Source organism: Daktulosphaira vitifoliae, unplaced genomic scaffold (assembly GCF_025091365.1).
Source record: "Daktulosphaira vitifoliae isolate Bord-2020 unplaced genomic scaffold, ASM2509136v1 Scaffold_3, whole genome shotgun sequence".
Lineage (NCBI taxonomy): Eukaryota > Metazoa > Arthropoda > Insecta > Hemiptera > Phylloxeridae > Daktulosphaira > Daktulosphaira vitifoliae.
Genome location: NW_026099574.1, coordinates 45,080,284 through 45,107,641, shown reverse-complemented (window position 1 = coordinate 45,107,641; position 27,358 = coordinate 45,080,284). Strand labels below are relative to the sequence as shown.

The window sequence follows — 27,358 nt, the reverse complement described above, 5'->3', positions numbered from 1 at the left end:
AAACGTCTCAGTGACTTACCTCGACGGCATTTTTGTTGTACTGCTTAGGGCTGAGGAAAAATGTTCCGTCCACTAAAGGATATCTGTCAAATACCAACATGACATCAGAGCAAAGCACACAGTTAACTCGCGATTGATTTTGAGCTGCTAGAGACGACAATATAAAAGATCTTGTTTCATCGTTGCCGTGATTGCCCTCGTCTTCAATCTATAAAATACAATGCAAAGTCAATTAAGTTTTAAATGAAATTTAATACATGAAAACATATTAATTGAAAATAAATAAATTAGATGAAATATTTATAAAAGTATTAAAAGCAATATTAAAAAAACTTAATCAAAATTTATAATTATTTTTTTTCGAATGAAGTAACTAGTCATTTCACTCAAAAATTCATCCCTTAACACAATATATTGTTATGAAATAATAAAACAGTACTGAGAATTAAAATGATAAATACAATGATTATTAATGAAACAATATTTCTAGTTTCCAATAGTGAACAAAACATTTTCTTCGAATTAAAAAGATTTTTTTTCTAATTAAACTCAATTACACGTTTATCTCTTCTGATTTCACATGCTAAAGGGGGAGCCGAATAAAAGTTTTAGGTCCATTACTTTTTTTTTTTTTTATATATATATATATATATATAAAGGTATATTTGTTCAGGATTCGCAATTAGTCGATGACCGGTTAATGGAAGTCACCATTCTTTGGGCAAACAGAATGAGGGACCAACAACAATCCTCTTAACAGACATCGTATTAGTAAATGGAAAACGAAATTGCTATTGACAGGTCTATTACGCATGTAATGACCCTTTATAACACAATGAACCTCCAACTACAAATTAAAAATGAAACAACACTAACAATTTTTTTTTTACCTATAAATAATATAACTGATACAATATTACGATTGTTAAAATTTTTATTAAAAACTAAGCAGAACATTCTAAATAAAAAATGATCTATAAAATACATTTTTATACTTGTCTCAATTAGTTTCAGAGGAGGTAAAAAAATGTTGATATTGTTTCAATATAGGATAACGTTTTTTACAGCATAACGTAAAGGAGGTATAATATTACAAATGAAAAAGAAAGTGTGAAAAACGCTATAAGTAAAAATAATAATAAGATGTCTATAGGCACACGTTTTTGATATTAAAAACTTGGGGATGTTTATATTTACAATCATAGTATGTAGAAAGGGTAGTCAAAATCCATAACAAAGAAATGAAATACTCGATACACTTGGAGAGGAAGAGAAGAACTGAGGATTCAACTACTCGTACAGTACTTTTTCAAAAACACTAATAAATAGTGGAAAGCAGGTTGACGCCCGTAGGAGACCTATAAACTTAAAGAATTGCTGAAAAAAGGGGAAAATATTATCACCATACTAGTACATTATAGGACGCACTTTGAATAAGGGGGGAAACGATTTTAGATTAACAATACCACAGGAAATTGTCTATTCTACGTATGAAAAATAGATTTTATCGAAACGATTAACATTTCAGCAATATAATTTCACCATAGTTCCTTCACAATTTTTTTTAAATCATTTGTATTTTCTTTTGCACGAGTAGAAAAGAAATATAATACGAGTTAAATTTGTTCTAGTATAATGAAACACTTAGGTTAAATTAAAAGTAAAAAATATATCAAACGGAAGTCAATTAAAAATCGACTTGGTAGTAACTACTTGAATATTTAAATCAACACTCAATAAAAGGATTGGATATTCCTGCAAATTTCTAAGTGTTCTACCCAAAGATTTCAACGCTTACTCAATTTGCAGATTGAAAGTTTGTGTTTACTTAAAACTTTGATAGCGACACTGTTTGCCGATACACAATTCGAATGCATTCTAATAAATATCCATGGAGACTTAAACCACGCAACCGTTAAGTACCTGAGTATAAGATCGGGTTATGATATACTCGTAATGTATTAATCTTAAAAGTTAACAGGGTTCTCATCATCGTGATCATCATTCACCCTATTCATACATAGTATTCTATTCTATATTAGTGTTTACCGAATACCGAAATCCATTTTACATATTAAAACGAATGAAGAACAAACGTAGCTCGTTGAGACAATTGAAATAATAATGTAGCCTCTTTATACCACTCACACTCTCATCGAACGATCAACATATTTGACGTACATTCGAACAATACTCTAATAAGGACAGCCGTCAAATAACTACCCTTAAATAATTATTCATAAGGGTTGACCCATGGTTGTAAATTACCACGTTTTTATCCCTGGAGTTCTTCGTTACAGCGATAAATTATACAAAAAACGCGCATATTCAAATCGACAATTTTTAGGACACTGAATTAGCATTTACAAAATAGCTTTGAAATGCCCTTTGTACATAGTAAAAATAATATTAACTTGACACAACAGTTTGGAATTTCAAACGTACTCCGACTCGACTGTGTTTTTGTTCCCTAATTAATTAAAAAACACAGAACCATGGAACATATACTCCAGTAGATAAATGTTTAAAACTATTATGATAAAAAATAATAATAATTTCTTATAACAATTTTATTTGTCTACAGGATTATCAATGTGGCTGAAGTGAAATATAACCGGTTGAGTCAGTTTCTCAAAAAATTAAAAAAATAAAAATAAAAAAGCCAATAAGCAATAATCATAACAACAAATATACTGAACAGGAAATAATAAATCAACTATACGCAGCGGTAGTTTTACATCTTTAGAAAATGTAAGAAAATCCGGACAGACATAAAAATGCGCTTTAGCGATCATGGCGTCGCTGACGTTGGTCAAAAGGAAAAACGATTATATAATCCGGAAAATAAGCAAAACCAGTCACACAAATTACTTGTAGAAGATCGTAAATCGATGGGAGGTAGAAAAACGCTTTAACTACAATTTTATTAGACTGGTAGGTTTTATCGGAGTTTCACATACGAACCACAAGTAACAGGGAAAGAGGGGTAAAAAAGTAAATAAAAATGAAGAAAGAGGCACATAAAAATCCCGAAAAACCGACCATGGCACTTAAGAGAATGAGCCTTTATAGCAATAATAAACTATTGTGTCCAAAATGTCATATAGTTTATGTGGATTCTCTGGCGTATTCTTCTGCAGTAGCATTGAGGATAAGGTGAATTTTAAAAGTTCAGTGCTAACCATGAAATGGGCATTCATTTTCTATTGAAAGGTCTAATACGAAAATAGACCCATAACAATTTTTATAAAGATCCATACCAATTCTATTAATGCTTTTTCTATCTCACTCGATTCGAAATACACTTTTGATAAAACATTATTCATTGTTAGATTAAAGAATATTCAATGTTGGCCGTTACATAATTTTGAATTAATATACAAAAATACTAATAATATTAAAATAATTACTATATAATATGATTTTCTTACAATTGAAAATGTATTTTAAATAATTTTATAATTAATATAAAACAAATGTGGAATAATTATAATTATAGAATTTTTATATTAATTGTTTAATAAATCAAAACAATGGAGGCGCAATGATATGGGAAATGTATTAAAAACCTAATATTCTATTTCTTCTATGGAAAACATAGTGCATACATATTTTAATTATCTGNTAATTAATATAAAACAAATGTGGAATAATTATAATTATAGAATTTTTATATTAATTGTTTAATAAGTAAAAACAATGGAGGCGCAATGATATGGGAAATGTATTAAAAACTTAATATTCCACATTTCTTCTATGGAAAACATAGTGCATACATATTTTAATTATCTGATGAAAAATAAAATAAAATGTATGCATAGAATAAAAAATACGGCGAAAACAAAGATATTTATACTAAATACAAACAGTTGAGATAAATTGTATTTTCCTTCTCCAGTAAAATTTACTTTTGCAACTTAATACCTTTTCCATCACAGCACCTCAATTAAACTCATTACTAGTAATATTTATCTATCGTAAATTTGTTTAACATATTACTATTTATTTAAAAACTGAGCTCATTCAGCAAATATTTATAAAAATAAAAATATTACTCAATAGAACGTTTCGAGATATTTATGTTCTATTGGGCTTTACTTTCTCAATTGGACAATTTTTTTAGGTAATAGTGTTAAATAAAGTAGTTGTACGTACAATATAAAATAGATAATCTGTAAATAACTATTCAAAATGGTTTACGTCACGAAAGAGAAGGAAAGAATTTGATATTAAGACTACCGTGCCTCTTCTCCCTTTAGATTTTTTCTGAAAGACAATAGTAAGAGGGATTGCAAATTAAATCAAAGTAGGTACTAACCGGAACAAGATACGATTGTCGACGACTTCAAAAGAATCACAAGAATTTACGTTTAAATCTAAGCTAAGTGAAAATACCTACCTTTCTTGAAAGTACTTTTTCCTATGCTTGAAAATTATTTCCTAATCGAATTACACGTCCTAGCTCGATTTTTGCTGACTATAATATTCATCAAATCTAAATTGATTCTTCGAGGAGTCAAAAGGGGAACTTAGACATAAGATACAATTAAGTAAGAGGCTCGAGAAAAAAGTAGGAATATGATTCACCAAGTTTAGTGATATTATTCAAAAGTGTTCGCGTATATATAAAAAAAAACGTAGAGGCAAATAGAAGTAACAAAATAGCATTGAACGACGAATTTTCATAAAATATTGTTGAACGAAGTTAAATCCAAATTTGATGGAAATGCGACGTGTAATCCGCGCGTCTTATTGAAAAGAGAGGAGGTGTGTCATCGTCACGAGGGCAGCAAAAAAAGAGTAATAATAATAACATGGTCGGTCGATTCGAGAATCGGTGCGGTTCATCCAGCACACGACTACGTCAGCCCAATAGCTTACAACAGAATAATATGCCTAAGAGGAGAAAAGTCGTTGTGTTATAATATATTTATTTTTTTTTCCACAAGAAGCGTTCGGCAAATTTGTTTCGGTTGGACGACTTTTATTCGATAATATTATAACCCCCTCGTGCAAAACAGAGTAAAATAAGATATTTATATCGAAAAATATACAAAATTCACTATTCGAGGGGATATGGAAAAATATTAAAATGTTCAGTGTTCTTACCATAGAGCGCGAAACATATTTTCTCGCCAAATGGGGAGGCAAGTAAATCGAGGAGCGACCTATTAAACATACAAAGATATATTTGGCGTCTGTGTTCCGCCGTCACACAGACTTTAGCCCACCGCTGGTCGACAGCAATAACATTTACATAATACTATTTATTTTTAACGCAAATCAAAATAAAACAATCGAGAGAAAAGGCCGAGTTATCCAATAACTATAACTATCCAATAGTTATTCAATTTCAATTTAGAATATCGCACCGTGAGTACTGTAGTACAGAGTAAATAAAAATTTGTTAATTTTGAGTTTTGATTTTTTTTTTTATGGTGAAAATGACGCCTTTACAATGCAGTAGAAAGTCATGTCGTATCTCCAAATTTGAATTCTTAATACTAAATAATAATATTGTAAATCAATATCAGGAAATCGTTCTATGTATTACAATATTAATATTACTTCGAGTTACTACACAAGAGTACTCACAGTTAATATTAAGTAATGGATAATATTAAAATTAGTATTGAGAAAACGCAATTTAAAATTATATATATTTGACTTAGACGCTTATTGCAATGTTGCCTTAACGCCGTCAGAGGTTTATTGTTAAGAAAACATTTCTCGTGTGTCGTCAAATCTGACGACATACACACACTTCCCCTTTTTTAGGCTCTTAGTTGATTGTACACGGCGGTAGTTCGTTACGATATCCCACGTTCTCCTCTCCTTATCCTCTCTTTATACTCCTAACAATCGACTAGAAAACCCAACAGCAATCAGCAGATGATGATGGTAGCGGACACGACGACAACACAATAAAAAGTATACATAAAAAAACTGCCTGCGGTGCACAAATCAAACAACCGGTCGGGATTGATATTCTGTCAGTTACACACATACACGACACACATGGGGGTATTTATAAAAAAAAAAACTTTAAATATAACAAATAAAAAATAAGAGTGTTTTCATGCAGTCAGAACCACTACAAATATATTGGTTGTTATTCCCCCACACCCATGTTACGACTAGTAACATAGATGATATGCATGTCACGGACATATCAGGTGAATTTCAAAAGCTTATCGTCAAGGAGACATCGCGAGTATTATATCTCGGTACTTTTGTATTGTGCGTTGTAATGCTTTTAGTTATTTCTCCTGCACACATAATACGATAACGCACCAGATAAAGAAATAACAATTTCAGCAAAAAAAACAACGTATTTACTTTTTAATTTACCAAGGCTCTAAAAAATAGTATAACAGTTTTCATGATGATAACGCTGAAAATTATCTTTCCCTGAACGAATATTACCGTTACAACTTGAATTACAAAATTATTACGATTATTTAAGACGGCAACGTGTAACCAACAACAGTCAACGATGATGATAATATTGTTTTTCAAACCAATTACCGTGAATAACGGTAAGTGTTATTGTTATTGTTTGTCACGTCAGGGGTAACGATGGCATACAGTAGCACAGACGTAAGTAAATTTGCCTATGTAGTCGCTACAGAAGGAGCAAATGAAGGGGAGCGCTAATAAAACCTGCACGCAGCAGCCGCAAAAAAATCGTTCTTGTCATTATATCCGTCAACTTTGTTATCAACAATATTATTAACACGTTTCCTTTAAAAGCCGAAAAACCATTAAATATTTCTGTTTTTTTTTTTTTCAGTAAACCTGTTGTATTTAAGGGTGACAAGTCACATAATTTAATTGCACGATAGTAATATTATCAACGGCACGAGGGTCACATAAGATTTTTAAAATAAAAAAAGAATCCACTCCCTAACATTTCATCCAGTTACGTTGCTTATCTTCGTAAATATTTTTTTCCTGCCCTGACGTTTATCGTTATAGTACCCTTGGCGGTCGCGTTTTTATTTATTTTTATTACAAAACACCATTATTTGACAATATAATGAAAAAGTGGCTAGCAAAGAATAACTAAAATGATACGATTAAAAGACGAAGACTTTTATCGGTCATTTAAATAATAAATAATAATACATAAAAAAATAAAATAAAATTTATTTAACACATTTGTATACTAAACATTACTTATCTCCGATACTTTGACATTTAAATATTTATCAATATTCATCAGTAAAAAAAAATATCAAAAACTATCCAAAACAGAGTCATCAATTAATAAATAAATGAATAGTTCGTTTTTTTTTTTTTAATGACTGACTAGCTACATTGATAAGAAAAAAATAACCAGAGCTAATTGCTGATGTCAAACTTTTAAACAAATCAATTTTTTCCTAATAAAATATTAATAGATATTGAATTATTAAATTTGATATACTATGAAACGATACTTTAACAAATAAACATGTATAAATTGTACACACAATTCAATATAAAGAACTTGCAACTAAAAAAAAAATACTTGAACATTAATGAGAACAAAAATATGCAACAAAAAATAAAGAAAATGGATAAATTAAAAAATCTTGAATTGATTTAATAAAATTTAAATCGAGTATATAATATTATTTACTCTAAGAAAAATTAGTGAATAATAATATAAAAGCGTCATACCAAATGAATCCTTGCCCCAAATTTAATATTGTCCTAGAATTTACGAATTTATTAATACAGAATAACTCGTTTAAAAACTACTAAAAATCATTGACAACGCCGACGAAAATTAGTACGAGATATTAAAAGTAAGCAATTTTAGGCGATCATTAAATATGTCAAACGACTACAGATACAAGTACCGAGGACACACGGGCAGATGGTTTTGGCGCAGTGTTAAGAGTACATACTCTAAGGTGGCGGCTGCGGTAATAATAGCCGGAGGAAAGACAGACGAGACTTTAACTTTCTCTATCTTCCAACATAGTCTACTGGCAATTGTAAATTGAGTATTATTCTGCTGGTAGGAGCAGTTTATTCTTTGCCCTTTATCGTGTCCAGCCAAGGTTAGAACCACGAGTCTGATTCTAAAGCATGCAAATTCCTTACGATCTCCTTCAATACATCGCGCATGCGCAACGTAAACACAAGTCTGTTTCTATGTTAATTTACCCTATACTAGATTTCAAAAACAAAACCCAGGAAAAAAACCATTCCAAACAAGTGAAATATAATTCTATCCGAAATCATCTACTGAAAAATATTCACATAATATGGCTTAGTATTTTAAGTAATAGTACTAAAAAAAATTCATTTTTAAAAAAAGTTCAGTACAGCTAAAATAAACACAAAAAATAACGTCTTATTATTAGATTTCTTCATATGAATATATGAATTTTACAACACCCGCACATTGACTTCGGAGAAAATCAAGAAATATGATCGTGACCAGAGGATTCTATTACTTAAGTTGCTAACGCGTATCCAAAGCAATGGATTGTTATAATATTATGCGAAACTCGAAAAAAAAAAATCAGATATAATCATCACTGAAATATTTATATAATTACCAGTGTGTTCTATTTAAGGTACAACATTATTAACAGCATAATAAGCTTTCGCAGAAACAATGTTATCATTAAAATTGATTCGGTTATCTGGTAAGTTGAGAGTAATTTGCGTTTTAAGAATCAAATGGTCAGCGTCAATTCGTATGGTATATTAATATTTTACGTACTACAATATTTTTAAGTCATTCCATCATACGAACATATTATGATTTATAATTGTAATTAACTCCAGATTTTTTTTTAATAATATATCATCACTAAAACCATAAAAATAGAAACCAGGTATGTGTATGTTAGAAACAATTAAAATACAAATAAAAACCAATTTTAACAAACAAGTTATCAATATTAACTGTAAAATAAAATGACTGATAAGATTAAAATAGCCCAACGCCGCATTGTCATTTAATATTAGAAAATACAATCAATAATTTAAACATTTTGTAATGTTATAATCATTATAATTTATTTAACATCTTCTATACATAATCATTCACATAGAAAACCCTAATGAAAGTATAAAATTAGACATAAAACTAATATTAGAGTTCACTTTTCATTGAACAATTATTTTCTTTGTACGATTACTGATTCTTTTATTACAGTCATCTCAGAGAACCTACACAACATAATAATGGAAACGAGTATTTTTTTTTCACCGAGACACGACAGAAGGGTATCGTCGGATAAGCAAATAATTGCCGTTTTAGTGGTCATAACGGAAAAAACAAAATGGCATCTCTGAAATGGAGTATCTGAGTCCTACGCAAATTATCGGACGCCTGAAAAGTCATTTCTTTGACAGTTACTTGTGACCTAAATAAAAATTATAAAAAAACAAGGATGTTCATAATTATTTTAAGTCGCAACATAAAAAAAAAAAAAGTGGCAATATTCACAACAGCTGTCTTCCCTATACGAATTAATTCTATCCATATACCAGATGCCCCTTGTAGCAAAAATTAGTAAAAAGACAGCGCTTATAAGCAATTTATGTGATAAACATAAACTTTAAATTACTGGACACCGACTACACGTGCAAAGCAAACCCACAAATTCTGTGAAACCAGAGAACTGAACAGCGGCGGCTTCAATCTCTTACAAGTAATCTGAAAGGAAAATTAAGAAAAAACAAATGTAGTACAATCTAGACACAAGGGCAGACAGAAATCGCGAGGCAGAAGCCGCCAACCATCGATATTCACAATTAAATTGGTAGAAGAGTTTGCTCACTTTTTATTTTTCAGTTTTTTAAACGAATTACACAAGCATCATTTGTTGATTCGCAGTGTCGTACTACTAAACGACGATTTATTTTCTGTGCAATCACAACGACGACACTACGATGACATATATGAAATATAATAAGAACCTATGACAGTTTGCGACAATATACAAGAACATAGTGTTGTTACAATTAGGTATTGCATCTATTCATCATGTGGTGCGAGGAATAATAAAAAAATCCAATATTTACCATTTGTTATTCATTGAGACGCTTAACCAGCACACATATACAAGCCTCCAAACGTTCTTTGATTAATAATTGAAAGTGTAATGTACAACAGAAATACGTAATTTATATTTAACATTTCGTAACAAACACTAAAGAGTAAGGCTCATTTTCGAAACTACAAGCAATGAAATCCTTGGAAATCTTTTGAGTCAAAATTACAATACTTCTTTGAGTTATTATACAAAAAGAAAAAATTACTAACCAATAACAATTACTTAATCATTTCAAAATCTTAATTTTAAATTGAAAAATGTATAAAAATTATTTATAACAATGCTTTAGTAGTCAGAACGCAATTAATCAAAACAACGCGACCAGCACCAATTCTTTAATTAAAATAATAAAAAAATAGAAAAAAAATTAATACGAAATTAATTCATAATGCACACGGTTATGACAATGTTAATTGGACATTATACCTAGTATTGGCGCATGTATATATATTTTTTAACACTACCCTTAAGAAAGTTATCATTAAAAAAAAAATCTTCCGAGACAAAAGAGCGACCCTTCTTGTTACCAAATTATTGTATTATTATTGTTTTAATCCGCTTCGGGTGGTAACGGTGCGCAAACAATTGGCTAAAATATAAAAATTAAGCGAAATTTAACGAACGGGAGAAGAAAAAGGGAGAAATAATCGAATTCTTTTGGGGAGGACAGTTAATTTTTATGATCCACTATCATTTTCAGAATTAAAAACAGTCTTTTTACACGATTAAACCGTTACCGTCGCCACTATTTTTTATTTCCCTCTCAACGTCTAGCGTTTCTTCAACCCTTTCTTTTTGACTTCCCAAAAAATAATGTTGTAAGAAGGGATGCAACAATTAAGCTTTTTGATGAAACGACAGCAGAGGTTTAACGGCCGTGCAGAAATCGAATGAAAACTTTATAAAATGCTCAAGTCGCCTTTTCTAATTAAGGAGAAAAACGGAATACCAGTTGTATTTAATAAGTCAAAGAAATACGTTTTAGTAAGTTTTAAGAGCATTATCTTATTCGAGCAAAGTATCTATATAAAACAAATTATAGTATGTATAATTTAAGAAACTTTAATTATAGGTGTCATATTTTACAGTAAAAATAAAGTAAGCATACTTAATAAGTAGTATTTAACACATTTCAATAACACATTTTACCTGAATTATCGGTTAAATATATATTTTTAACAGACTTCAGACTATAATTTGATAGCTTAACTAAAAAATGAAAACGTTCACAAAAATAATTTTCATTACACTCCTACACAATTAGTTTTGAATATTAGTTTTTAAACAGTTAAAAAATGCTGATAATGAGTTTTAACTATTGATGGGATGACTACAATTATGTCTGAGAGATTCCCACATATTAAAAAACGTCTGAAACCAACGTTGTAAAAAAACTTCTGCTGCTATCGCTTTTAACTAAACGATTATTTTTAAATATATCCAAACAAAGATAATAGACTTTAAGTATGAAGGACACAGCATAAAATATTTGATTTGCATACAACTAAAAATATCTCAATGCACATATTACTAAAAAAATATTATTTTATATAAATATTTCGTTGAAAACGAAAAGTATGAGAGAAAAAATTAGATAGGTATTGCAGCATCTTTAATGAATTTTATTTAAAAAACCTACATATTGTACTTACTAGCCGACAAAGCAAAAAAGTGAATACTTTCAATACTGTTGCAGAAGGTTTCTTAAGCCGAACACTACACGGTTGTGAGTTTTATCTAAACCAAGGTGTTGCTGTGTACTCAGTACATTCATATGATAATAGAATAACCTTATTTAAATAATTAGTAATTTAAAAATGATCACATTTTGATTGGATTGTCTAGATGAGATATAGAGACGTATCACTAAAAATTACTACTTTAAAAATTCACGCCAAAAATGCTTGATTTCTGAAAAATCTATTCTACTGAATTCTTTAAAAACGGTTAAAAAGTTTTGAACTGGAAAAATAATCGAAACGTGATAAATCTCTTGCAAAAAAAATATACATATAAATAGAAAGCCTTCATGTATTTGAATTCCTATATATAAAACACTGGAATACAAATATAAAATTGTCATCAAATGGTTCCATAAAGTTTTTTTAATTCTGTTTCAATAATATAGTGAGTAACACATGTTGGCGTTCATAGTTTTGAACTCATCGCGCTCAATACGCTCGTGGGAATATTAAAACAGCACAATATAAAGACATACATCAATGCGACAAAGCGCATGCACATGTTTTCACACGTAGAGCAAAATATAGATTCTAAAAACATTTACTTGATTTTCTGTGGTCAACAACAGAACGTAAAAGATAAAGATGCCTTTAGGTCGGGTGTGAATTATACCCAAATAATAAAACTAGAATAATATTACTAGAGATGAAATGGTGAGTTTCAAAACTATAATACTCAAGACACGTCGAATTTCACATAAAAATCTCTCCAGTTTGTTTGCTTTTAATATCAACGAAAGATTGTGACCATCTACACCCTCTATTCGTTCCCTAGCCAATAATAATAACGGGCAACAGCAGTAGCAACAACAATAATAATAATAACCTTAGAATGACGAGGGTGCATGTAAGATATGAAAGCTTAACAACGTTGAACAGCACAGGCGGTGGTAGCTGAAGAACCGTCCAACGGTTAAAGTCTAAGTATTTGAATGAAAACGCTATCAGATTTTTATATGATTTTCATAAAATGAAATAGTATAAAAAAAAAAAGAGAAAATCCTAAACCAATTGGCAACTTAAACGCACGCACATCAAACTATTTAGAGTCAACTTAGACCTGCTAACATTACGCTATACATATATATAAAAAAAAAGTACAACTAAATATTGTAACTGACATGAATAACGTTTTGTTATTTAACCACAACCAGTTCATCTATTAAAGCAGCTCAACATTCATTACTACCTATACATACCTAAGACAATGGCGAGGTCATTTATAAACAAGTATCTGTCAGCGTGACCATGACCTATTACCGTGATAATTATAATTTTTTTGGTTTTTTTTTTTTTATATAGTCTATAGTACAAAAATGATATCGTTCCGGACTTGGAATCAACAAATGTCATATGTATGTGGCTTAGACAAACCTAGTTGTAAATTCGTTTCGGCTAGTGGTTAGCTAGACGCGGTCCGTGTGAAGTCTTGTGTAATCAATAACTCTAAATTAGCTATAACTGTAAAATAATAATATTCAACATCCATATATTATTAATTGCGCGTCGATCTAAGCAGTGGCATTTTCAAGGAGGTTTAAGAACTAGTCATCTCTCATTCACTATGTTAACCAATATTTTAGATAAAAAAACCTCACAAAATAATATGTGTGACTAAAATTTAATTTTAGTATTAGCCGCCATTTCATTGAAAAATGCTAGATCTAGGGATTAAATTAATTAATTAAGGTAATAGAAAAACCTAAGATTCGAATAAGAAAAATGAGACAAGAGAAACAGAAATTTCCTAATTTAATACAAATAATGACCCTTAAGGTATAATGAATAAATCACAAAGCAATAAATATGGTTAAAACTCCGGTTAAGATATTCTCAAAGATATAAGGACAAAAGCCAGCGTGAAACGAGATGCAAATGGGAAAAATGATATGATTATCCGTTAAATTTGGGAATTTGATCATTTTAAATATTGTTTCCGCAATATTTTCAAATTAGTTTCCTAATCTCAGAACAAAACATTAATAAAAATAAGAGAATAACGAGATTAATTAGAAATGTTTATAACACTAGACATAAGATATAAAACGAATGAAATGGCATCTCGTCGTATGTTAACTGATTTTATACACCAATGTGGTATTTAAAGAACTTTGTCTTTCTTGTATCAATATTAACAATAGCTAACCCAAAACCAACACACGTTTAGGATATTATTCGAAGGGTTTCATATTATAGTGCCCAACTTAAATCGATGGTACTACAGTAGCGTACAAAACAGAAGTAATAAAATTAAATTAGAGGATTAGAGAAACAAAGCAACAAATACCCTTACATAAAAAGCCGTTAACACGACTTCAATTTGCAATAACCAACACAGAGCACATTTGTGGCCATTCAATGTTGTTAAATAAATATGACAGAAAAAAAAAAACTAAAAAAGTTACTCTGGAAAATATAATAAAATTTTTCTGTTAGATTCAAGGCAAAAAATTGTGTCATCAGTGCCGGCGCAAAATTTGGACAAGCACATGTCTCGGGGCTCTCGCTTAATGGGTCACCACCGTACATAGCAGTGGCGTCGTAGTAAGGTTTGTTTTTTGGTCATACTGAAAAAAAGTTTTTACTATACCCCTCGAACGAAAAAATACAATCTTCGTCGTATAATAAAATAATCACGGGGGGATTATAGGGACGACCCCTCATAGACCAGCACCGGCACTATGACAAATTCACCGTAAAACACACTTAATATTATGATAAAATTAAATGATAGTTGAAGAATGCAGACCGACTATATCACTAATAGAAACACTAATTTTTAAGTATACCATTTGAATAAGAAAATAATTATTAAAACTTCTACACTGGAATTGATTTCATTGAAATGATAATTACAACTCTTACTCATTAAGATTTTGTTACAGATTAACTCATTAATTAAAAAACAATGGTGGTTTCGTAACGATACAAAAATTACTCGTTACGCATGCAAGCCAGGGTTAAATAATTACTAAACAATGAATAACAATAATACTTTTTTATTATGAATTTTATTCAAATCATTTTTGCAAAACTAACTTTACCAGTTGAACTATTATTGATGACGCACAATTTCATCATAAATAGCAACAGTAATTTTGATATACATATGTTATCAACCAACACTAATTCTTTTTAACAAAATGCACCAAGAAAAATGCAACGCCAAGCGTCTTTGACACATACTAATGATTTTAACAGCGGCATATATCTCACAGTTTTAAATCATACACTGCCCATTTTAACAAGTACACACATATTAGTAAGCGTGTTAAAACACAAAATATACTTAAGTATATGCTGTCGGTTTTTTATTATTCCCAGAGTAAACCGACACGGCGCAGTTTCGAAAAAAAAAAAAGTCATGAATAATGTCATAGGAAAAAATATCATATCGTACACATTATTAACACGAATAAAAAACAAGCAGATAAATTTATAATGAACTGTTATTTTTTTTCGACTCGCCAACGCATACACAGAATGTGTCACGTGGTCAAAGCCGGCATTGATCTTGCGCAATAGCAAAGGACCAATCAATACTTTACATAATATTATTAAATACATAAATAGAGTACACAAACAATTCTCAAACACATGAAATTTCAGCATTAAGAGACATTAGCACTGACGAAACATAAAACGAATAGACTACAAGTCAACTTTAAAAAGAGCCTCGTGTGATGCACAAAACACTTGAGATGATTGTTTAATAACTCCCATACAATACAATTCAAGACGGACTCTCGGCTAGCGATTTACGTAATCGTTAAAATTACAAGTTTGGAAAACTACGTCTGAAAAACGTTTAAAAGGATGAGGACGACCGTTTCGGAAATTAACCCAGAGGGCTTTTCCGGGTAGTAGGCAGGAAAAGCCGCAGACGTCTTTCCCCTAACCTGCCTTAACGATATCGTCTCGACGAACTAATGGAGGGAGAACAAACAGACCCTCCGGCGATGGTGTCGTCGACATTGACCCGGTACCAAAAATTCATTTTCACACAATACTACAAGTAGTAACTTTTCAATAACAAAAAGATGCAAACACAATTTGATTAAAAAACATATTAGANTAATGGAGGGAGAACAAACAGACCCTCCGGCGATGGTGTCGTCGACATTGACCCGGTACCAAAAATTCATTTTCACACAATACATACTACAAGTAACTTTTCAATAACAAAAAGATGCAAACACAATTTGATTAAAAAACATATTAGATTTTACCAATAGTATCAAACGTTAAATAAAAAATGCATATAAATTTTTTATTATGTAAGTGAAACAAAAATATCAGTATTACTTAATAACTGATAAATAAGCACAATTAATACATATATAATTTCAAATATTGAATAAGTAATGTCGTCGACTACTGAAATGTCAAAGGATCGTAAAAAATGTTATTTGTAGTTTAATAATATAGTCAAATAGATTTAATGTATTAAACCGACTTTAACAGATAAAGTATTCGCGTTTGAATACAGGTGTGTCCTATAAAAGGTTATGAAAAATCGTCATAAAAAAAGTATACGCATTCGTCAGAAGGACATGGTCGTGTGTAATACTTTTTTATTAACTATTAGGAATAAAATTGCAAACGGTTAGATAATGTATTTATGGGACTGGGCGTCTAGCGCGACGAGACTTATTGATCGGCGGCAACTGTGCGGGCGCGCAGCACACGGTCCGGCTCAACCAGCAGACGAGTGCGTGGGTCGTCCTGTGTATGCACAAGTGTACTTGGCTGCAGCGTTGCAATTCGAGGTGGGGTGAAAAAACGGCACCGCTGCCGACGATCAATAATTAAACAACTGCATAGTCGCAGTGTTTTAAGCGATTCAAACACTAGCAAGTCTAGTCGTCATCAGGTTCTGCCAACATAGTTCACGGAACACAAGAGTAGCAGCAGAATCCGAGAGGGGTAAAATCAGAGGTACGCTCTTGTTTTAAAATCCTGTCAGTCGTACGTACATTATTGACATGGCCGTGACCGTTACAGGCAGAGTTGCTTTTTTAAAGCGTCTATAATAAAAAACTTTTGTCGAATATTTCAGACGAGTGAACGCAGGTAACGAATATTATAACACTAATAAGGGGACAGTCGAAGGGAGTGGCCAAAAAGTTTTAAAACGCTATACGAACAGGCGCGAAAGCTCGGGGAACTCAGGGCGCACTCGCGGGGGGCCGAGAAGGAGGACTCTAGAAACGCCCGGTGGGGCGGCAGGCGGCCTTACGTTTGCTGCTGTTCGCGCCGGCGCTCAAAAGTCGTTGGGCTGTAAAAACTTAGCACTATAAATTTGTCGAGTTCATTTTTACCAACATCAATATTGAAGTAATAAAAAATTAAATAAATTAAACGTCGACAAATTTACAATTACAACACACGCACGTGTTCTTGGACGATGGGAGAGGCGAGACCTTGTCGCCTTTTCGTTTGCCATATAAAGCTGTATATTCAATTTATAGAATTGGTTTTGACTCTCGAGCGTATTGTTCAAACAATATTAATATTATTTTACTGTTAATACACTACTGCAGTGTCAACCAGATTATTTACACCTTCCTCATTATCATACCATTATATATGCGCAGCTAAGACCTAAACAGAAACAGTTTAAAAACAGTGTTATGACAATGTGATAGTTCTTAAATCAAACTTTAGTAAACGTATGCAAATAGAAATAAAAATGTTCTACAACACTTGAAATATTTCAATTTTAATTTTTCATTCATAATAGTCAACTGGAAGGTCAATACTTAGCGCCTTCAAATTTAATTTTCTATATGTTATTAATAAAACACGTATTAATAAATACGCATGCTCATAAAAAGTACTATTATGTTACCAAGTGTGTGTTATGACCGTCATCAGGCCATCTACAAGTTAAACACAATCCTAACAACGAAAAAATTTGAATTATAATAAAATAAAAACCCCATAAACGAAAAGAACTGGGTATTACGATTACACATTTTAGATTTTAAAAGTATTTATATTTTAACAATTAACAAAAAAAAAAATATCAATACATATTTTTGATTGAAAATTATGAGTTTAAAAAAATGAGAATCATTAAATAAGAACCAAATTAGATTCATAAAATAAAAATGTTGTCGAAAATTTTAATGAACTTAACAGGAGAAAAAATGGAATCGATACCTAAATCTAAAACTAAGTTACTTAGTTGAAATACAATAAAGAGAGATTAAAAAAAAAACATTTAGAGTTCAAATTTGTTTTTTAATATTTATTTAGTATTAATAATGTTACTTGAACTACAACTAGTACTAACCAATTTTAGTTAACTCGTCCAACACTCAAAACGTATATTATGACCGACTATACAAAAAAAAATAAACGCTCATTAATTGATAAAAACTAACGGCAGTTAAATAAATAACAATAATAATAACTTCCAGTGTCTAGACCTGAGCTAATTAAAACAACAATTAAAGTTTTAGTATTGTTTCGAGCCAAATAAGGTTGATCTCGCACATCCTAGCCACACGAAATTTAAACGTCTTATTTCTATTCCATACATACATAACGAGACCTCGAGAATTTGTTTTATTGTTTTTTATTTTTATTACTATTTTAACAAAGTAGTAATATAGTAAGCATCCGCCAACCAGTCACGCGCTCACTAAAACGGCTGTCGTCGACAAACGACATTCTAAAACATACACAACAACACATAACAACCCAGCTGTTGTTAGCCGCTGCTGGATCATACCCACATACATTAATAATACACCTCTGCCTTAGATGATAACGATATAAAAATACACATTAACGACAGTCAATAATTATAAACGCGACCCATCGAACGGCAAAACGCGGTGAACAATTATGATCAAACAAGTGTACTGTAACGCTCCAAAAACTCTCCCTTAATATTACAATGTAAATAACTCGCTGCGATTGATATAAAATAACTCATTAAAATTACATTTTTTAATAACTCACCTTAACGTGATAGGAATTGAGCATGTGCCGAGGAAGTCTGTTGAAAGTGCTGAAATCCAAACGGCGACAAAAAATTCCGTTACCGTTCATGGACGACTGCCTGCGTGACAAAACAAAAATTAATTATTAGTCAGTTCATAAAATGATGGGCGGCGGTGGAGTAAACACAACCGCCGACCACTACAATAATGAAGGTTTTTATTGTTTACAACGATGATTATCTACTCGCATGGTACACAAATACAGTATAAAATATCATTTTTTATCCTAACCTAGGCCAACGCGCGTACAGGTCGCTCGGACGCATTAAGAGCAAACGTCTGGCAAGCGCACAAAACAATTATAGTAAGCAGTGGTAGCAACGACGACGAAAGAGGAGGGTCCACACGCACCACAAACAGAGTTGTGCCCCTAAAATGGAATTTAAAAATAAAACGCGTTTATTACCACGCTTATTACATGTTAAGGCCCAGACACGATGTCAATCGTCGACTAGGAGGGATATATGCTAAAATGGTTTCTAGAGAGTGTAGTTTTGGTTACTTAAAAACGTCAAACTTTTATAAATGGTAAATACACATTTAGTTTTGGGAAATAATAATGGCCAATAATTATATAAGGCAGACTAAACAAAAAATTACTACGTTGGTTCAACGCTCCTTTAATCTCAAATGACCTTTTGTAAACGATATTGAAGAAATGATAATAACTAGAGTAATTATAAAATCACAATGATTAATGATGAAAAAGGATTAGAACAATCCACATGATTAATCAGAAACTAAAATCACAACTTATATCAAAATGGACGAGATGAATTTTTTTTCAAATCGTATTTCTTAAAAAACGAGTAGATTTATTTTATTACAAAACAGATTAGGAAATAATCCAGCAATAAATTACAGGAAAATAAAATGTTTCTTGTAAATAATAGAAATTGTTCACTATTATAATATGATACAAACGGCAATGGTAAAGATTTAAATTTAACGATAATAAAATAACGCATGTCATTTTAATTTTGAACAAATCATCATATTAAAAATTTATAAAAAATAATCAATCAGAACTAATACCATGTTACCCGCGGCTAGCTATTCAAGGATCAACATTTAACAAATAAGTTATATCTCTCATGATTGTCACCTTGAAATGAAACAAAAATCATTTACTACTAACTCTACTACTATATAGGTGACCGACGGATAATTGTAATGCGAAGGTTAACACAGTACACGTCGATCGCTGCTAACCGAATAAGAACTATTCGAATGATATTAAAAATATATTAATATAAAATTTCAATTTTAAATATCTTAATAATTTAATGGTAACAATTTATCGTTTATAGTATTTGGAAATTGGTCTTAAATATACTTCGGTTTTATATTGGTTTTAATGGAAAATTATTTTGGCGCCGTTTTACTTTGTTCCAGAGTTTACCATAGAGATTCACTAGAGTTTGAATAAGAGTTTTGTAAGAAAAGAAGGACAACCGGTGAAAAGCTAAGGGAACAGCTGCCGCCGTAGAAAATATCTCTAATGACACCTGCATCAAACATTATTTCATTAACGAATACACATGGCATCATATATCTGTCTAAAATTATGAACAATAATGAACCAACTCAGTGTACAGGTAGCGAATAGGAAATGACAAAATAATTAATCGATCATAACTAATAGATGAGAGTAGCGAGTGTAACTGTAACTATTTTAGCATACGAATAATCGATCAAAATGAAAACTGGACAAACTTTAAGTTTGTGCATAGCCCACGAAAAAACTACAATTCATCCACGTGAAATTACAAGTCAACTTCATCAAATATATATGATTTTAAGGAATAGATACAGCTGTCTATTAAGTATTTGTTACCTTTAATTTTTCATAAGGTCTCTTGTGTAGGGTCGGCGGTGTATAGGTAAAAAGGACAAGCGTACCATCAGGTGATGATGATCAAAATAACGAATTATAAATAATCTCGGGACCATCTGCCGACAATCGCTACACTGAATACAGAAAAATGACTTACGGTATAAAAATATTATCGCATACATTTTCTTTGAAATATTGATCTGCTAAAATTTATTAATTATAATACAATTAAACTATACTCAATATGATCATCCACATTTTTCAGCATTTATATTAATCTCTTAATGTGTATTACTGGGTAATATTTAGTAGAACAAGTGTAATATCGACATTTCATTATTAATAATTAGAAAAATAAAATAAAATTTTTAAAAACGAGAAAAAGCCATGTTTACGAACCCATAAAATTACATATAAATGTAATTAACAATAAATAAAAATTTTTCTTGCGACTACATTCACTTCATATTTAAAAATTTGAGGCTTATTAAAGTTGGAATGCATCTATTCACAAAAATGTAATTATGAAAGCACATGGAAAACTATAATAAATGAATATCTTTGCTATAATAAATATGAGTGCCATGTACAAAATATTAGATAGTATATAATTTGATCAATCGGTGCGTACACGAATTGACAACGGTTTTTTTATCACGGTTAAAGGTCGAAATTACCATGATGTGAAAAATATAATAAAAACAATCGTGGGCGAACTAATGTAAAGAACCTTGAAAAAAAAAGTGCGGCCGCTGCTATTTCAGTCGATATTCGACGGCCAACACTCGCCGAGTTATAAACCTAATTATATGCTTTAAGAACGGGCAGCAGTTGTAATGATTTTTGTTATTGTTGTCAGTGTCGGCTCGTTTAACACGAATAGTGGATAATTATGATTATATACGTTATAATTGCCGCGACGCTGACTAACTAACCCAATAACAACGGGAATCAAAAAACAAATGTAAACAAATAGAACAAAACAGTTACGAAGAGTCAAGGATAACTGGTCGATTTCGCGAGGGAAAAAATACAAATACAGTGGATAAATGATGCACATTCAATGTTGGAGAGTGGGAGAACTCATATAAGACCAAGAGAGAACTGTAGTGAATCTATCGACATGGTAGTTCTGAGAAAAAGGGCAAGAGAACACTACTCAGTATATCGTTGAAATGAAGATGAACCGCGTTGTGGGAGTCGCCAAATAAACACAAAAGACCAAGTAGACGAAATAAACACGGGGCGTAGAAAAAAAAATATTCAATACATTTTTACCTCTGAATAAGGTTTTCTGGGAAATGGTGAAAACTAGACCACTATCCTAACATCCTGTCAGGACCACAAAAATAATCTCAATAATATCTATTCATTACTCATACCAACCTAAAGACTGAACTTTTTGAATATAATTAATATTCACCCCGCCGAACACAATCAGTCACAACAACAACACAATTCAGCTGTTGTTAAAATATCGGCTACAGAGGATGCACGGTAGCGTGACGACTCCAAGGTCAGGATTTTTAATTAACATTTAAAATTACTCAACACAATTCTCTCGAAAAACGCTGATNCACAATTCAGCTGTTGTTAAAATATCGGCTACAGAGGATGCACGGTAGCGTGACGACTCCAAGGTCAGGATTTTTAATTAACACAATTCTCTCGAAAAACGCTGACAGTTTAGATGGGAGATGAAGTACATGACTGAACCAACGGCCAAAGGTTGACATTAAAATTAATTCACCATTATTAAAACTTGTGTGGACAGTTACGAGGGATAAGCGGAGGGAAAAAAAATTAGAGAAAATGCGACCCTTATACTGACCCGAGCAAAAAAAAGCCGAACATAATAGGGTGGTGGCGGCGGACAGGGAACGCAAATAATTAAATATTTTAAACATGTGTAGTTTATTTTTTGCATTGTTGAACGTCACTAATAATAATAATAAACAGCAACCAACGTGTATGAGAAGAAATAATGACACAGATAATTTTTACATTTTTGGCATTCCCCTAAACAAATTAAAACACGTTCAAAAATAGTTGCACACAATTCGTTATTTCACGGAACGGTTTTTAAATACAGATAGGGACATTTTTTTAATAAAATCGGGGAATACCCACGCACCATTTCTTCTAGGAAAATAAAGCTCACCGACTAAGGGACACGTGTTAGATAAGAAATAACGTTAACCATATAACTGTAGGAGTACGGCATTGTTCAACAACTGGCGCCAAGTATTTTATTACACCGACAATATTGATAGGTGTTGCTGAAACACAATTGTAATGAAAATCAAAATATATTTGTTTATCATACAAATTACCGCAAATTTAACCATTGAATACCATTAACGAATTTTAAAACTTAATTCTAAAAAAAACCCGTTCACTTTTGGTAACCAACCACAGGCTGTTAATTGTGAGAACAAGAGAAGAATAATAATATAGAACTTGTGATTTATAGTGAAGCTAATAGAACANATTATTAATAATTAGAAAAATAAAATAAAATTTTTAAAAACGAGAAAAAGCCATGTTTACGAACCCATAAAATTACATATAAATGTAATTAACAATAAATAAAAATTTTTCTTGCGACTACATTCACTTCATATTTAAAAATTTGAGGCTTATTAAAGTTGGAATGCATCTATTCACAAAAATGTAATTATGAAAGCACATGGAAAACTATAATAAATGAATATCTTTGCTATAATAAATATGAGTGCCATGTACAAAATATTAGATAGTATATAATTTGATCAATCGGTGCGTACACGAATTGACAACGGTTTTTTTATCACGGTTAAAGGTCGAAATTACCATGATGTGAAAAATATAATAAAAACAATCGTGGGCGAACTAATGTAAAGAACCTTGAAAAAAAAAGTGCGGCCGCTGCTATTTCAGTCGATATTCGACGGCCAACACTCGCCGAGTTATAAACCTAATTATATGCTTTAAGAACGGGCAGCAGTTGTAATGATTTTTGTTATTGTTGTCAGTGTCGGCTCGTTTAACACGAATAGTGGATAATTATGATTATATACGTTATAATTGCCGCGACGCTGACTAACTAACCCAATAACAACGGGAATCAAAAAACAAATGTAAACAAATAGAACAAAACAGTTACGAAGAGTCAAGGATAACTGGTCGATTTCGCGAGGGAAAAAATACAAATACAGTGGATAAATGATGCACATTCAATGTTGGAGAGTGGGAGAACTCATATAAGACCAAGAGAGAACTGTAGTGAATCTATCGACATGGTAGTTCTGAGAAAAAGGGCAAGAGAACACTACTCAGTATATCGTTGAAATGAAGATGAACCGCGTTGTGGGAGTCGCCAAATAAACACAAAAGACCAAGTAGACGAAATAAACACGGGGCGTAGAAAAAAAAATATTCAATACATTTTTACCTCTGAATAAGGTTTTCTGGGAAATGGTGAAAACTAGACCACTATCCTAACATCCTGTCAGGACCACAAAAATAATCTCAATAATATCTATTCATTACTCATACCAACCTAAAGACTGAACTTTTTGAATATAATTAATATTCACCCCGCCGAACACAATCAGTCACAACAACAACACAATTCAGCTGTTGTTAAAATATCGGCTACAGAGGATGCACGGTAGCGTGACGACTCCAAGGTCAGGATTTTTAATTAACATTTAAAATTACTCAACACAATTCTCTCGAAAAACGCTGATAGTTTAGATGGGAGATGAAGTACATGACTGAACCAACGGCCAAAGGTTGACATTAAAATTAATTCACCATTATTAAAACTTGTGTGGACAGTTACGAGGGATAAGCGGAGGGAAAAAAAATTAGAGAAAATGCGACCCTTATACTGACCCGAGCAAAAAAAAGCCGAACATAATAGGGTGGTGGCGGCGGACAGGGAACGCAAATAATTAAATATTTTAAACATGTGTAGTTTATTTTTTGCATTGTTGAACGTCACTAATAATAATAATAAACAGCAACCAACGTGTATGAGAAGAAATAATGACACAGATAATTTTTACATTTTTGGCATTCCCCTAAACAAATTAAAACACGTTCAAAAATAGTTGCACACAATTCGTTATTTCACGGAACGGTTTTTAAATACAGATAGGGACATTTTTTTAATAAAATCGGGGAATACCCACGCACCATTTCTTCTAGGAAAATAAAGCTCACCGACTAAGGGACACGTGTTAGATAAGAAATAACGTTAACCATATAACTGTAGGAGTACGGCATTGTTCAACAACTGGCGCCAAGTATTTTATTACACCGACAATATTGATAGGTGTTGCTGAAACACAATTGTAATGAAAATCAAAATATATTTGTTTATCATACAAATTACCGCAAATTTAACCATTGAATACCATTAACGAATTTTAAAACTTAATTCTAAAAAAAACCCGTTCACTTTTGGTAACCAACCACAGGCTGTTAATTGTGAGAACAAGAGAAGAATAATAATATAGAACTTGTGATTTATAGTGAAGCTAATAGAACACGCATAATAATACCGGTCGTTCACAACAAAGCAAAAAAATACATTCTATACAGTCGTGCGCCAAGACGACCTTCAAAACTTAAGTCGCCGAATAATCGAACGATGCCAGACGTAAAAAAAAAACAAGCGAAATCCACGTGGTTAGATTTTTTAACAAAAAACGTCAATTAAAACATATTAATTGAATTTAACATGACAATTAATTTAAATTAGTAACAGAAAATTAATAATATTTGTACATTAAATAACTTAAGAATTCCCATAGAGGTGAATAAAAAATTGTTGAATTAAATTACATTTGAATTATAATAACTCTAGAAGCAAATATTAAGAATTTTTAAATTTTTAATGTGTTGACAGCATTCGGCCAACGCACATGTACTCGCATGCCGTTACAAAACGCCGGTTTCAAACTTTTTAGAGGGAAAAACACACCCCTATCACACGGACCCTAAAATCATAATATTACCTCGTGCCATTTGCAATTCCTCAATTCTAAAAGTTCTAAGTGTGTAAAACCTACAAAGAAAAAGGTAGATATAAAAATAAAAAAACGCTTCGTCTCCTTTAAAACACCTGGGCTGTTGAAATACATAACACCAATTCAATGTCGAGTATTAATTGATAATCAAATATTTTTAATATATTATTTTTAAGTGTAAATTTCTACAACTGCAAAAATTTCCTTTGAAAAAATTAAAAGAATTTAAAAAGTTCAACTTCTAAACATATTCTCATAACTATAAGGTTACAAATTTTGAAAACACATACCTTTCAAAAACATCTTTGACGCGTTTTTTGGAACCGATGGCTGAGAATGTTCCAGAGTGAGCCGGGGAAGCGCTGTTTGAATTCGAACTGCCAGTCACAGGAGAACTAGAACCATTGGACGAAGAGGACAAGCTACCAGTTCTGAGACGTAATTCGCCGAAAGTGTAATCGGTCTGAGTAAACTGTTTAGGTTGCTGCTGTTGTCGGCGCTTCTTCTTTTTGGACGGCGACGAACGTTCTTGATCGACGGTCGCCAACGAAGAAGGCCTACGGGCAATCGATATTTGAGGCCAATCTTGATCTCTTTTAAGGAAACCGTGCCCACAACGACATGTGCAAGCTTTGAAAGCCATGTCCATTCCTTTTTTGCTTCCGCCCAACACGTTGTTATTATTGACCAAAACGTTATTATTGTTATTAGACCAAAGATCAACGGATGAACGGCTCCCTTTGACATAAGCAGTAACTAGACGTTCCCAATTGTCGTAACACTCTCGATGCATGTACTGTCCAATGGCACAACCACCCACACAAGTTACCTTCACATACAAATCACCGGCCCTAACATCGTCCAGACGCACCGGCAACGATCTCATGAGACAATCACCAGTCGGTACACAGCAACTGCACTCTTGCTGCCGAGATGTCATTGTGAAATTCTGCTTGTCCAGAGTATTACTGCCACATCCGTGATTGGTGATGTAGTTGTTGTTTTGGGCCATTAAAAATAAGTCGGCGAAATGTCCGATGCCGTTGAAGCCCATAGTGTTCTTCCGAGGAGCCATTCAATTTAATACCATACCATGAAACACATGAAATACGCAGACAGGAAATGTGACTAATATGTCCGAAAAAAAAATATTACTTTCGATACGGTCTGACCACGGCGTAAGAATCGGTTGACGAATTTACCAGACTCCAACCGCGTGGATCCGACGAGTGAAACGATAAGTAACGGGGGAAAAAAAAAAAAAAGGCGGATTAAAACATAACAGATTTAATGGATGCGAAAATTGTTTTAATTTAACGATTTGTACTTCGTCACAGGTGTGCGAGGAGTGTGTGCGTGAATCGCCTGCGTGCGGTTCGAACTACGTGCGGCCACTTTCTCTTTCGTTGACCGACTAAACACTAGTTGGGCTGTAGAGACGCAATGTCGAGCAGTCGGGCAAGAAGCGGTGATCACTAGGCAGCGCGCGGATGGTGACGACGACGACGCTGTAACGACACCCGCGCGGTGGTGGCGATAAGACTCGACGGTACGCGAAAGCCGAAGACAATAATATTGTGTGCCCACCCGGTTTTTGGCGTACGCATATGTGACGGTCACAGTCAAGGGCAGTGTCGGCGGCAGTGGCGCGCACTGGTGAGTAACGCTAAACATCCCCCCCCCC

At 32.2% G+C, this 27,358-nt stretch overlaps 2 protein-coding genes across 2 annotated transcripts in view; one reads left to right on the top strand and one right to left on the bottom strand.

Moving 5' to 3' along the window:
* Positions 1 to 27,244, bottom strand: part of LOC126902881 (headcase protein) — a 33,807-nt gene extending 6,563 nt beyond the window's left edge. Inside the window, exons 1-3 of the mRNA XM_050680552.1 lie at positions 25,965 to 27,244; positions 18,779 to 18,878; positions 20 to 208 (exon numbers count right to left, since the gene is read on the bottom strand). Coding sequence (XP_050536509.1) covers positions 20 to 208; positions 18,779 to 18,878; positions 25,965 to 26,749 — 1,074 coding nt within the window. The 5' untranslated portion in view covers positions 26,750 to 27,244. The remainder of the gene's footprint in view (positions 1 to 19; positions 209 to 18,778; positions 18,879 to 25,964) is intronic.
* The window catches only part of LOC126902882 (uncharacterized), a 72,202-nt gene continuing 61,253 nt past the window's right edge, over positions 16,410 to 27,358 (top strand). Inside the window, exon 1 of the mRNA XM_050680555.1 lies at positions 16,410 to 16,879. The gene's annotated coding sequence lies outside the window, so the exon portion shown is untranslated. The remainder of the gene's footprint in view (positions 16,880 to 27,358) is intronic.